This window comes from Sceloporus undulatus, chromosome 2, assembly GCF_019175285.1.
Source record: "Sceloporus undulatus isolate JIND9_A2432 ecotype Alabama chromosome 2, SceUnd_v1.1, whole genome shotgun sequence".
NCBI classification, from domain to species: Eukaryota; Metazoa; Chordata; class Lepidosauria; order Squamata; family Phrynosomatidae; genus Sceloporus; species Sceloporus undulatus.
The window spans coordinates 32,373,947-32,387,096 of NC_056523.1; the positions used below are offsets into that span (position 1 = coordinate 32,373,947).

Here is a 13,150-nt window from a genome sequence, read left to right on the forward strand (position 1 = left end):
TTTTCGGGCTATGTGGCCATGCTTTATACGAGTTTATTCCTGACATTTCTCCAGCATCTGTGGCTGGCATCTTCAGAGAAGTAAAGATGCTCTAAAAATCTATTAGCAGGACCCCCCCCCCTTTTTTTTTTATTCTTTCTGTCTGGCACAATTTGGTAGAAGTGATTGGTTGTCCAAGATAACCCATATTGGCATTTTGGTGTTACTTTGCTACATTCAGAGAAACAGCTTTGTTGAAAGTGGTTGTCTTTTTCATTCCATTGTACCTATAAAACATATGCCTTTGTTAATCACGGGCCTGTTGTAGGGGGTGAAATGTATTGGAAGTGAAGACTGCAAACAATGAAATGCTAGGGATGGCTTTCTGCGCCATAAACCTGGACAGCTGCCTTGGTTTCCCTTCTGCTCTAATGAGCTCTGACAAGTTTACAGTGCTGCGTTTTCAGAGTCTCCTTGCCCATACAAGGTATAAAGGCAATGATGAAATCTCCTCTTAGAACTGACTCTTTACAGATGCTCCAGACAGCTCTTCCAAACCTAAATTGGTTAAATAATTACAGATGAAATGCCCAGTCCTGATATATCTGCCTCTCAGTGTGACTTGAATCTTCCTTTTATAGACTGATCAAATCTGCTGACTGCTTGGTGGAAGTCTTCAGGATGCTAGGTGGCCTGTCATATCGGCTACTTGAACTTTTAGTCTTAAGTCCAAATGTTGTTGTTCCACGGATTTCAAAATGTGATGTAAAGGCTAGGCAATGGGAAGGTACCAGAGGATAAATAAAAAGGTAGATAGATTACTTACTGGAGCAAAGGGGGTCCCTTTAGCTGTAATTTTCATTAATTCCAGAGAAGTGAAATTTTCTTTCTTTGCTATCAAATGGGATGGAGTAGATAGGCCATATGAGGCTGGGGAATGTGTTGTCATTCAGATGTTACTGAACGGAAGCTCCCATCACCCCTAACCATGGCTATACTGGCAAGGGCCAGTGAGAGTTTAAGTCCAATAACAACTACAAAACCATACAAATTCACAATCCTGTATGTTCCTGTTTTATGATTGCCTGACTAGACCGAGTTTTGCTTTTCTGAGTTTTGACTGCTAGTGGCAGCAGCGAGGATCAGAAAAGCTTAAGGCCCATAAAGAAAGCTTACATATTAGTATTGTGACTATGGCATGTTATGTTGTGGACCAGTGGAGCAAATGCATGGTATTTATATCTCTCTGTTCACTTTCTTAAAGATCCTACACTGCAGTATCCCCCCAAGGCTTTCAGTGAAATCTAAGTGAGCAAAATACCATGCTGACTGAGGATGATGAGAGTTGTAGTCCAAAACCTCTGATAGATAGCAGAATGAGAAATGCTGCATTAGACCATTCTTGTTTGTTTTTCCCTTTCATCTCCCATCTCTTTTGTGTTAGATACCACAACTCAATGTCTAAATTAAATATCCATGGATTGGCTTCTGCAGCTTTAACTGAGCTGAGGTGGTTTAGGCTGTTCATCTGCAGGGCTCACCAATGGAAGAACATCAGATCCACCAAAATGCAGTCATAGTAACATTTGGTAGGTTATTGCTATTACATAGGCCAAAGCTAGATGCTGCTATTTTACTATGCCTCTGACAAGAGACAGCATGGTGTAGTGGTTTAGGGGATGGTCTAGGACTCTGGTGACCAGTGTTTGAATCCCCTGTCAGCCATGAAAACCTACTAGCTGACCTTGGGCAAGTCACACACACTCAGCCTTGGAGGAAAGCAATGGCAACTCCCCTATGAACAAGTCACTTGAAAAGCACACAAAAACAATAGCACAAAACTGAACATTTCTGCCTGTGCACTACACATCCTTTTCCTGGTCTTCTGATAGTTGTCAGCTGGAGAAATTGTAGCATCAAGAAAATCCAAACTACATTCAGTTAACTTCATTTTGTATGCATTGACTACTACTGCATTAAGTTACTTTGCAGTTTGTTCTGCATGTCTGAATATATGCAAAGGTATCTTGTAGTGCCTTTGATACTAAGGGATGGGATAGACAGGCAGGAAGGAGCAGCCAAAGGACTGTGGCAACCACATGCCATGTCCCGATGCCAGCCCCTGCCGCTGTCCCAAACGGACCGCAGCAAGGAGCAGAAAGATCTGCTCCTTCTGGGACTGGATCTGGGCCTAGGTGGCCTGGTAGCAGCCTGAGTGCAGCTTCTGCATGGGTTGGAGGCATGTATCTTCTAAACACCACGCCTCCCAAGCCGCGCAGAAGCCAGCTTTTTAGACCTGTCTGTTTCAGGCCTTGATGAGAGAAATAGTTGGTAGTATGAAGCCTTCATAGACTTAAGTCTGCTTCATCAGATGCATGGAGTGAAGTGCCTAAGAACATATCTTTATAGCTCTGAATGTGCTAGTTGAATGTAGGAATAGCAATAGAAATGCAAAACTTGTGGGTGTGTTGATAAGGTAATGTTTGTTGGGCGACAAATGCAGGAGGAAAGATGTTGTTTAAAGCCAAGGTGAATAGATAACATGTGAATGGTTATCACTTTCTTTCAGTCAGTTTAAAACGTGCTTTATTGTTGTTAAATGCCCTCGAGTTGACTGACTCATGGTGATGCTGTGAATAAGACACCCCCAAGAGGCCCTATTCTCTACTGCTCTGTTCAGATCCTGCAAGCTCAGGGCTGTGACATCTTCGATTGAGTCTATCCATCTAGTATATGGTCTTCTGCTCTTTCTACTTCCCTCCATCTTTCTTAGCATTATTGACTTTTCTAATGTGTCATTCCTTCTTGTGATGTGTCTGAAGTATGACAGTATTAATTTGGTTATCTTGGCTTTTCTGGAGATTTCAGGCTTGATCTGTTTTAGGATCCACATGTTTGTCTTTTTGGTCGTCCACATTATCCTCAGCACTCTTCTTCAGCACCACATCTCAAATGATTTTTTTTCTTTCTGTCAGCCTTCTTCATTGTCTATCTCTCACATCCATGTGTGGTGCTGGGAGATACAATGGCTTGGACTGTCCTAACTTTAGTGTCCATTTTTAGGTCTTTGCACTTTAGACCTTTGTCCAGCCTAGTTCCTTCACAGCTTCCCTTCCCAGTTTCAGTTTTCTGATTTCTTCACTGCAATCTCCATTCTAATCAATGATTGATCCAAGTTAGGGGAACTCTGTTACTATTTCTATTTTTTCATCATCTGAATTGAATTTATTTTAATTTACTGTAGTCGTTATTTTTTTTTCTTAATGTTCAAGATTAGGCCTACCTTAGCACTTTCTTCTTTGTCTTTGTTTAGTAATTGTTCCAAGTCTTTGTCATTTTCTGCTAGTAGTATAGTGTCATCTTCATAGCTTAAGTTGTTGATATTCCTTTCTCCACTTCACTTTCCTCTGAGTCTAACCCTGCTCTGCATATGATGTTTTCTTCATATAGGTTGAACAAGCAGGGTAACAGAATACACCCTTGTCAGACCCCTTTGCCATTTGGGGACTACTCTGTTTCTCTGTATTATTTTTCTTCTGTATTCGGTAACCTCTTGTCCTGAGCCCAGCTTTCTCATGAGGACAATCAACTGTAGTGGCACTCCCATCTTTTAAAGAGTGTTCCATAACGTTCCATGGTCTATGCAGTAAAGGATTTACTGTACCCTATAAAGCACATACTTATTTTCTTCTGGAATTCTCTGGTGCGCTCCATTAACCAACATATGTTTGCTATGTGATCCCTTGTGTTTCTTCCTTTTCTAATCCATCTTGTACCTCTGGAATTTCTTGCTCCGTATATGGTAGGAGTTTCTGCTGCAGAAGTTTGAATATGACTTTGCTTGGGTGGTTCTACAAAATCCCTTTGCATACTGATGCAGATTAATTTTGAATTCTGTCTAAATACACATTGAAGCTCCACTTTCAAAACTAGGAAAGGTTCACTCATAGCCAGATTATTATTTTTTAAAAGGTGGTTTTTAATCACTTCCAGATTTAAATATCTGCCTCCAGTTTACATTTTGGACAATAACAAACTTTCTGTATTCAAGAAAACTGAGAGGAAAAGTCAACTATTTATAGATACTTCCCAAGACAATGCACTGGGCTGGACCTTTTGGAACATGTATTCTGAACTTGGCTCTGGATTTGCTATACACTCCTTAGAATGGATTGTGCTTTTTTAACCTCTCATTGCTTTCTCTCTTTTTTTTATCTAGCGCTATGATTTCTTTATTTTGGCACCAGCTGAGCTCTTTCAAAACTGTACGTTCAATCCTCAGTTCTAGATGCATTGCCATATATTAAGTTATCCTCATTTCGGGAGAGGTGGCATTGTGCTGCTATGGAAAAAACAATTGTAACTTGCCATCTCTCCTAGTATAATCTGGCTCTTCACCCCTGTAAAGTAGAGGCAGAAAATATGCACTGAAGTTTGTTCAGACCTACTCAGTTACTAAGCCAATATTGTTGTGAAAAACAGATTGCAGGTGCACACCATCTGCTCATTCCACCTTTTATATGTGAGAGATAAACAAACCAGCAGGGGATAGTTCTGCTGTGGGCATGTTTGGATAGAATGATAAACCAAGATTCTGAAGTATGAGTGAATTGTATTTAGGTATATTTATTTATACCAGAACCAGCATGGTGTAGTGATTTGAGCATTGGACTAAGACTCTGGGTTCAGATTCTTGCTTTGCCATGGAAATCAGATGGGTGATCTTGGGCAAGACGCACTCTTTTAGCCTCAGGGTAAGGCAAGCGCAAATCCCCTCTGAAGAAATCTTGCCAAGAAAATTCCATGATAGGTTCACCTTAGGGTTACCATGTCAGGAACAACTTAAAGACACAAAATAGCAAGAACAAATATTTATTTATTTAGAGTGTTTATATCTTTCCCTTCAGTCAAATAATTTCCAGAGTGCCTTAAAAATGGTTAATTTGATAGTTCCCTACTCTCAAGCTTACTATAGAAATACAGCTGGCTCTTTGTATCCACAGATTTTTTATCCATGGATTCATCCATCCACACCTTGAAAATATTAAATATATATATATAAATTCCAAAAAACAAAGCTTGGTTTTAGCAATAGCAGTAGCATTTACATTTCTATGCTGCTTAAAGGTGAAACAAACCTTGACTGTGCCATTTTATATAAGGGTCATGGTATTACCATCTTGGTCGCCCTCCTTTGTTCCAGCTTGTCAATATCTTTCTTGAGTTGTATTGCCCAGAACTGGACACAGTATTCCAGCTGAGGTCTGACCAATACAAGGTGTTGGTTATCACCTATAAAGCCCTAAATGGCTTGGGCCCAGGGTATCTGGAGGACCGCCTCTCTCCGTACAATCCGTCCCGCACACTCAGATCATCAGGGCAGCAATTGTTAAGAGTTCCAGAGGGGAAATATATTTCCACTTCTAGGAGGGCCTTCTCCATTTCGGCCCCCAACCTCTGGAACTTGCTGCCCTTCAAGCTCCACTCAGCCACCTCCCGAGCCCAATTTAAGAAGGGGCTAAAAACCTACTTATTCGAGCAGGCTTACCCCTGACCTTTGCCCCAGAATACTTTCCTCCCCCTCCCCTTGGTCAGCACTGTTTTGCTGGCATGAATTTTATTATTTTTATTGAATTGTTTTAACCAATTTTGTAAAGTTGTACTATTGTATTATTGTATATTTGCTGTGCACCGCCCTGATTCTAAGAAGGGCGGTATATAAATAAAATTTTTATTTATTATTATTTATCTTTGCATCTAGTGAGTGTTCAGGGTTGATTTGCTCTAAGACCCGTTCATTTGTCTTTTCTGCAACCAACAATATTTGTAAAATTATTTACCAGCACCACATTTCAAATGAGGTGATATAACTTCTGTCAGCTTTCATCAGCATCCACCTTTTACAACTGTGCATAGAAATGGGAAATACGATGACATGAATGATTTTGACTTTGCTCCTCTTTCTAAGCCAATAGGGAAACTTTCAACTTGAGGACAAAACATAATTTCAGAGTTCTTTGGGGCCATAATTAAAATGATGAGACTTAAAATAGGAACATATGTTAGATAAAAATTCTTAGTGCCGGTATCTAAGACCTTAGAAGAGGCATTTTAGTTTTGTAGCATTGGGGGTGGGCAGGCTGTATAACAGCTAGGAAACCACAGAAGAGTGGTGGCATTAGGAATGGAGCATGGGCATCTTGGGAAACCGAGGGAGCCAATATGGCCGCTGAAGTGACCATATTTGGCCCCAAGCCAGGTTTTAATATGCCCCCAACTCTCAATATGCCCCCAACTCTCCGTTCAAATGTTTATGTAGCTTCCAACCCCCCTTATGCTTGTCCCTCCCTTTTAGAACACAGGTATAAATTGAGAACAAAGAAATAGATGGTGGCGATTTTTGGAAGCTGCAAATGAGGCCAAGGATTCAGGGATATAAGACATAGCTATAGGCATCATGGGCCTGCAAGAAGTGGAATGAATAACTAGATAGGTGGATACAGAGCACAGACCTTGTGATCCGAAACATACATATGGAAACATAGATGATGGACAACATTTGTGGGGATAAACTTATCCCATTCCTGAGTTGAAAAGCAACAGCATGTGATGGAAAAGACAGGAGACCCTGGGCAAGTCACATCCTCTCAGCCTTAGAGGAAGGCAATGGCAAACCTCTTCTGAACAAATCTTGTCAAGAAAGCCTCATGATAGGGTTGCATTAGAGTTGTCATAAATTCGGAATGACTGAAGGTACACAAAACAACAACAGCAACAAAGGGATCTTGTAGCACCTTTGAGACTAACTGTACAAAAGGAGTTACAGAATAACCTTTTGTAGATTTGGTCTACTTCCTCAGATGCATATGAGTAAGTAGACCAAGTCTACAGAAGCATATGCTACCATCTTGATTTGCATAGTTAGTCTCAAATGTACTGCAAGATCCCTTTTCATACTGATGCTCCAGACTAACACAGCTATGTCTCTAAATTCTGGTATTATTGTTATTTGAATTAAGTGTTTTTTGCACTAATTGCCACAAACCAAAGTCACACTGGGTTCAGTCAAATCTATCTAGATTTTGAAGTGAGAAACAAGCTGTAAGCATTAATAACGAAGTGGTTTTGGCAGAAGCTGTGGGAACTCTGGGGCTGTGCAGCATGCATATTTAACAAACAAAGTCTTGCTTGTGTTTGGCATTTTTATACACTCAGGTGGATTTGCAGCTGCAGTCACCACCCCTCTGGATGTAGCCAAGACAAGAATTATGCTGGCAAAGGTAAGAGCTGGAAGAACAGTGTTGGCCTGATTGGCAGGTTTGCAGGCTATTAGCTCTATGACTTTTTGCTTAGTAGCTACAAAACTGAATCCAGCACCTTCTAATGGTTTCCTTTCTTGCATTTTATGTTTGGGGTATCTGTGTCCATCACTCTGGTGCCACTACTCCTGGCTTTCCCTATCACCTCTAGGTTCTTTTCCCCCTCATTTGCTTCCAACAAGTTACCCAAGTTATGCCTAGTTTGATCTATTACTGTAAATGCTGTATATAGTTTGCCTCATTCTTATAATTCAAGGCTAGCAACCATTAGCTATCCTCTTTAAATCAATGTGCTGAAGAAAACAGACCTTACCTCAGTGTGTGAGTGTGTGTGTGGATATAGATGTAGATATAAATATAAAACTGAGATGATGGAATGATTTATCTAATCCAGTGATGGAGAACCTTTTACAGACCGAGTGCCCAAACTGGAACCCGGACCCCACTTATTTATTGCAAAGTGCCACATCCCTCTGGCTTTCTAGTAAGAAACTCTGGCAAACTCTGTGCTAGGGCGATAGCATGTGTGCCCACAAAGAGGGCTCTGAGTGCCACCTCTGGCACGCATGCCATAGGTTCGCCATCACTGATCTAATCTTTCAAGCCAAATCATACCACTGTAATTGTGATCTGCATTACACAGTTAAAGCAATTTGATACTAGTTTATCAGCCATGCCTGAGATCCTTGGCATTCTCTGAATCTGTAAGGAGCCATAGCAGTTGTAGTGGTATCTGTAACTTTGAATTGTGATTACATTCTCTATATGGAATCCTGTTGGAGTACTATATATGTAGTTGCACTTTTCCCATTGTGTAGGAGTGGCAAAGGAAGGCAGACAGAATCTGCTAGCTCTGAGCCTATTTCTCAAGTATTCAAGACCTTTTTCTTATGCTTGTATAGTTTTGCCAGCATAATACTTAATGCACCAACAAGTTTCCAGCTCAGCCTGTTTCTAGTGAATCAACTTTTTTTAGAGCGTATGGAGAAACAATCTTAGTTCCAGAGTGTTTCATTACAAGAACCTTCATGGAAATAAGGATGCTTCATTTCAGTGAAGGATAGAGGAACCAGACATATATCTAATTTTCTTCTCCCACAAATGACATTGAGAAGTCTCTTGATTTGAAAATATAGCATTGCTGCCACCTCTCAAATTCAGTGCTACATTGCTTTGTGATATTCTAGAACACTTGTTTTTTGTGAATACCATTAATAACAGGTGACAAGCTTGGTACAATACAAAAAGAAAACAGTCATTATTCCATGTCCGTTGAACTGTAACACTATACTATATACGTATTTTGCAGGCATAAGTTCTGATGGCATCTTAGCTTTTAATGTATTGGGAAAACCTTTGCATGAATCTTTGAAGTAGAAACAGTACTGGACAAGATGATCTTGTGGTTGAATTTGCAATAACTCCATATATTTATACGTCTGTTTCTCTTTCTGTATAGACTGGCTCCAGAAATGCAAGTGGGAATGTATTATCAGTTCTGCATGGAGTGTGGAGGACACAAGGGATACCAGGGTAAGGATAAACAGGCAGGAGAGTACTGAAAATATGCCACCATGGCAGGTTAGAATATATTTTCATAAAAATGTGGCTGACTCTAAACAATGGTATTAACTTGCCATCAGTGTTGGATAGTGCAGCAGGCACAACATAGAGCACTAGGACAGACTTATCGGATAGGAACATACGAGCTGGTTTGAATCAGACCGAAAGAGTATCCATAGTCCTATTTTCCTCTTCCTACGTGGTGAACCATTACTACAAGACTTTCACTGGTTACTGATTCATTTGTGGCACAATTCATGGTCCTGTATGGCTTGGATTCAGTCTGTCTGAAAGTACAGTGGCATACTAGCAGTCTGCCCATTGTACCATCCATGGATCACTCTTCCCCATATTATCCAATGGTGCTACATTGGTGCAGGTGCATGAACATTGCCACCCATTAAATAATGTGGGGCTTGAGCAACCGAACCCCTGCAGATGAGAAGAGTTCACTGTATATTAGATGGCTTTTTTGGTGGTTGCTCCCAGGTTGTCATTCCTTCCTCCCACAGACAAACCTTTTTATTTAGACTGGCTTTTGGTTATTGCAGAAGTGACCTTTAATGGGTCTCTGTGTTACACTTTAGTGGTCTAAGCATTGGATTACAACTCTGGAAGTGAGGGTTCAATTCCTCTGTCAGACACGGAAATCCACTGGGTGACCTTGGTCAAGTCACACACTCTTAGCCCCAGAAAACCCTGTGAGAAGGTCATCCTAGAGTTGCCATAAATCAGAAATAACTTGAAGGTACATAACAACAGTGCTATACTTCATTCTCATAGTTAAATTTAAAATGCTTTTGAAATGTTTTGAATTTTAGTGCTTTTTTGATGGTATAGTTTATTTAATTCTTTTCTTATTTACATGTTGATTATAATCATTGTGTATCAATTGTGTTTTGTTTTAATTTATAATGTGAGTGATCTTGGGTCCCAATTTGGGAGAAAGCAGGATACACATAGAATAAATAAATAAATAAACCAGTAAACCATATGGTAAGTTCATTGCAGTAATAAAATACCGCCCTCACCCTTGTACACCCCAACAATTTGTGTTGAGTGGTATTCCCCTTCTGACAGTGGGAATAATAAATAAGCATTATAGCTAGAAGCCACTGATAGCCTTATCCTCCATAAATTTGTCTAATTTCCTTTTAAAGCTGGCCAATTTGATGGCTGTCCTTGCACTTTGTGGCAATGAACTCCACAGTTTTTGTGATGTCCAAAGAAATTGCATGCTATTTGCACTTATTTACTTTAAAAAAAGAAGTTTATGAGGGACAGGAACAACAGGTTTCTGTTCAGGAAAAGCAGTCAGTTCACTTAGTAATGTTCTGTGCCTGTTGTATTTGAATAAAACTATTTAGAAAATAAAACAAAATCAACAAAACAGCACACAGTTAAAAGCCCATCACAGTCAGTTCCTAAAAGCCTCACAGAATAGGGAAGTTTTCACTTGCTGGCAGAATGAGAGAAAAGGCAGAGTCATCCCAGCTTCCTTAGGGATTGAGAACTAAAGTTGGGATTAGCCACAGAGAAGACCCTCTCCCTTGTTTCTATCAAACATGCTTGGGAATATAATGGGACAAACAGAAGGGTCTCTTCTGAAGATCTTAGAGATCAAACAGGCTCATGCTTAAAGACACAGTCCTTCAAATAGCCTGGAACCATATCGGGCTTTATAGGTCATAATCATGACTTTGAATTGCGCTTGGAAATGGACTGGGAGCTAGTGGAAGTGTTGCAGTAAAGTAGTTGTATGCTCCCTGTAGCCAGCTCCATTTCTTAAATTTTCTTTTATTTTTATTTATCTTGCTGCAGCTCTTTGAGCCAACTGATGTTTTTGACCTCTTTTCAAAGGCAGTTCTACATGGAGCACATTATCTAAACAGGTGCATCTGGCACACTAACTTTAACTGAGCAAATGTACTCCTGGTCACTGCTGAAAGCTGGCCTCGAGGCTTAGGGCTAAATCTAGGAGTACAGTACACACAAACTGTGCACCTGTGTCTTCAGGGGTTGAATTTCTGTTTCCAGACCTACATTTCAACTGATCACAAATACCTCTGTCTTGTCTGGAATAAACCTCATGCCATCATCCATCCTATTAAAAATGCCAGGCCCAAGTTTAGCAGGGAACCAGCACTCTTAAAATGAAGTGGAAAGGGGTAGTGTGGTGTTATCAGCACACTGGTGATACCTGACCTGAAAACTCCAGATCTCCTTGCACGTACGTTCTGTATACAGGGCTGTGGGGCAGAGATGAGAACACTAGCTTCATCACCTAGTGTTACCCTCTTTGTCATCCTGTACATGCAAAGGACAACTGTTCCCAAAGGAAAACCTCTTCTCCCCAAGGTGATCCTGCCTGAAAATTTAGTAGCCTGATAAAACAAAATTGTAGAATCTCAGGAACTGATGTTTCAGGATAACTGGCTTCAGTTTACCTCACACAAACATGCATACACACAAACCCCTTGCCCACAGAAATAGAAGATAGAAGGGATGCTAATAATCAGTATGAAGAAAGCTGTATTGTATGAGGTGCTGTGAAACTAAAAATTTATATATTTACAAAATTTACACAGCATTACATATACAGTCTTTTTAATTAGACGGTTCCCTGCCTTCAGGCTTACAATCTAAATAGACACGACACAAAAGAAGGGACTGGTGGTGGGGAAGGGGATAAGGTCCAGTGGTTCTTCTCTCCCTCTGAGGCCTGGACCAAGGCAGATGGATTGGAGGGGGGGGGCTCTTCTTCTTAATTGAGTCCAGGCCTGGTGGAGCATGTTGATTGCATGCATGAATGAGCAATTAATTCATTGCTCATTAATTGTGAAAGCCTTTGGACCACGAGAGATGGTGTCCTGTGCCAGAACAGATTGTAGCTTCAGACTTCTCCAAGCATTGTTTTGGTGCCTAACATGGACATGCATTACTGCAGTGAAATAAGCTTCAGTGGTGGTAAATGCTGCAACAGCTGGAATACAACTGAGAAGCATTTCAGTAATTTTGCAAATGAGGTTCAGCATCACTGCCAATGGTAGAATTGGATACCCAAACTAATTCTACCCATACTATCCTCATCTGACAATCACATTGCCTGTTGCTGGCTGTACAGGCTAAGTGGATTGGAGTATACTCTCCCCACAGACAAAGGCCAATGGAAGATGCTCCCAAGGATTATATAGTGCAGAAGCAGACAAAGAAAATTGAGGTGTACAAGCATGACCCACCTTCCCACTCAGGGCTATAAGAACTGTACAAGCAGAGTAACAACAGAGGAGAATTCACTCCACCAGTCTATCCTTAGCCATCATATCTTTTCCCAGACTCAAACTGCAGAACAAATGCCAAGAAATATCAGACAAAGTTACCAATTTAAATGGACCTTTTCATGACACTGGGCGGCTGTTAACAGTTGGACATGATATTTTGATGTTAAGAAGGATTCCCAAAGCCATTTGCCTGGTAATAGCATCCCAGCTCACTATAAAGGAGGAAGAGAATTTTCACCTCTTTCCATGGCCCCAACAAATTAACTTTCTAAAGATCCTGTTTAAAATGTAAGGAAATCCCTGTTGCATCCACCCAATTAATATTACATCTAGTTTGGCCACTGCTATGCCCAGGCGGAGGGCAAGTCTATTTTGTGGTTTGGGTTTATTCCATAAGAAATATTGTGTATTGTTATTGCCTAATAATTAAGAATGTGCCCCTTCCAGGGACACCTCAGGACTAGCAAAGCCACGAGGAGATGAGCAGGAGCTGCGGGCCTCCCCCCCATGGGGCTTTGCCAGACCTGAGGTTTCCTTCCAAATGGCACCATGACATGCGGACGCTAAGTGTCCATCACGTCAAAATGGTGGCACCATATGTACAGGGCACTGCCATTTTGATGCTCTCATTATGTGCGAGGGGCATCTGGAAGCGCCACCCCTCGCACATGATGAGGGTGCACTATAGCACCCATCTGTATAGTGCCTTAGTTATTGGGGAAACTATAAATTAATTGCAAGTAACTAATCATTTGTAACTAGCTTTGAGGTACTATTTATCCAAATCACTACAAAATGCCATCCAAGGAAGCTAGCTGAGTTTCACATTGCTCTAGACAGGCAGCAGTCCAAGAAAACATAAAAGATTTGGAGTGATGGGGTATTTGTGCAGGTATAGAACACAAAATGTCATGAATGGACCCTTCCAGTTGACATGTGTAGGACCTACAGTAGCATTCCCTGTGCTATTTTGTATGGATGGATTAATTCATTTATTTAAGGTGACAG

General features: G+C 40.8%; 1 protein-coding gene across 4 annotated transcripts in view; it reads left to right on the plus strand.

Annotated features, from left to right (window-relative positions):
• Positions 1 to 13,150, plus strand: part of SLC25A26 (solute carrier family 25 member 26) — a 174,325-nt gene that overhangs the window by 147,660 nt on the left and 13,515 nt on the right. For all 4 annotated transcript variants that reach the window (XM_042453222.1, XM_042453223.1, XM_042453224.1 and 1 more), the window contains 2 exons: positions 7,195 to 7,259; positions 8,758 to 8,831. In XM_042453222.1, the coding sequence (XP_042309156.1) occupies positions 7,195 to 7,259; positions 8,758 to 8,831 (139 nt within the window). The remainder of the gene's footprint in view (positions 1 to 7,194; positions 7,260 to 8,757; positions 8,832 to 13,150) is intronic.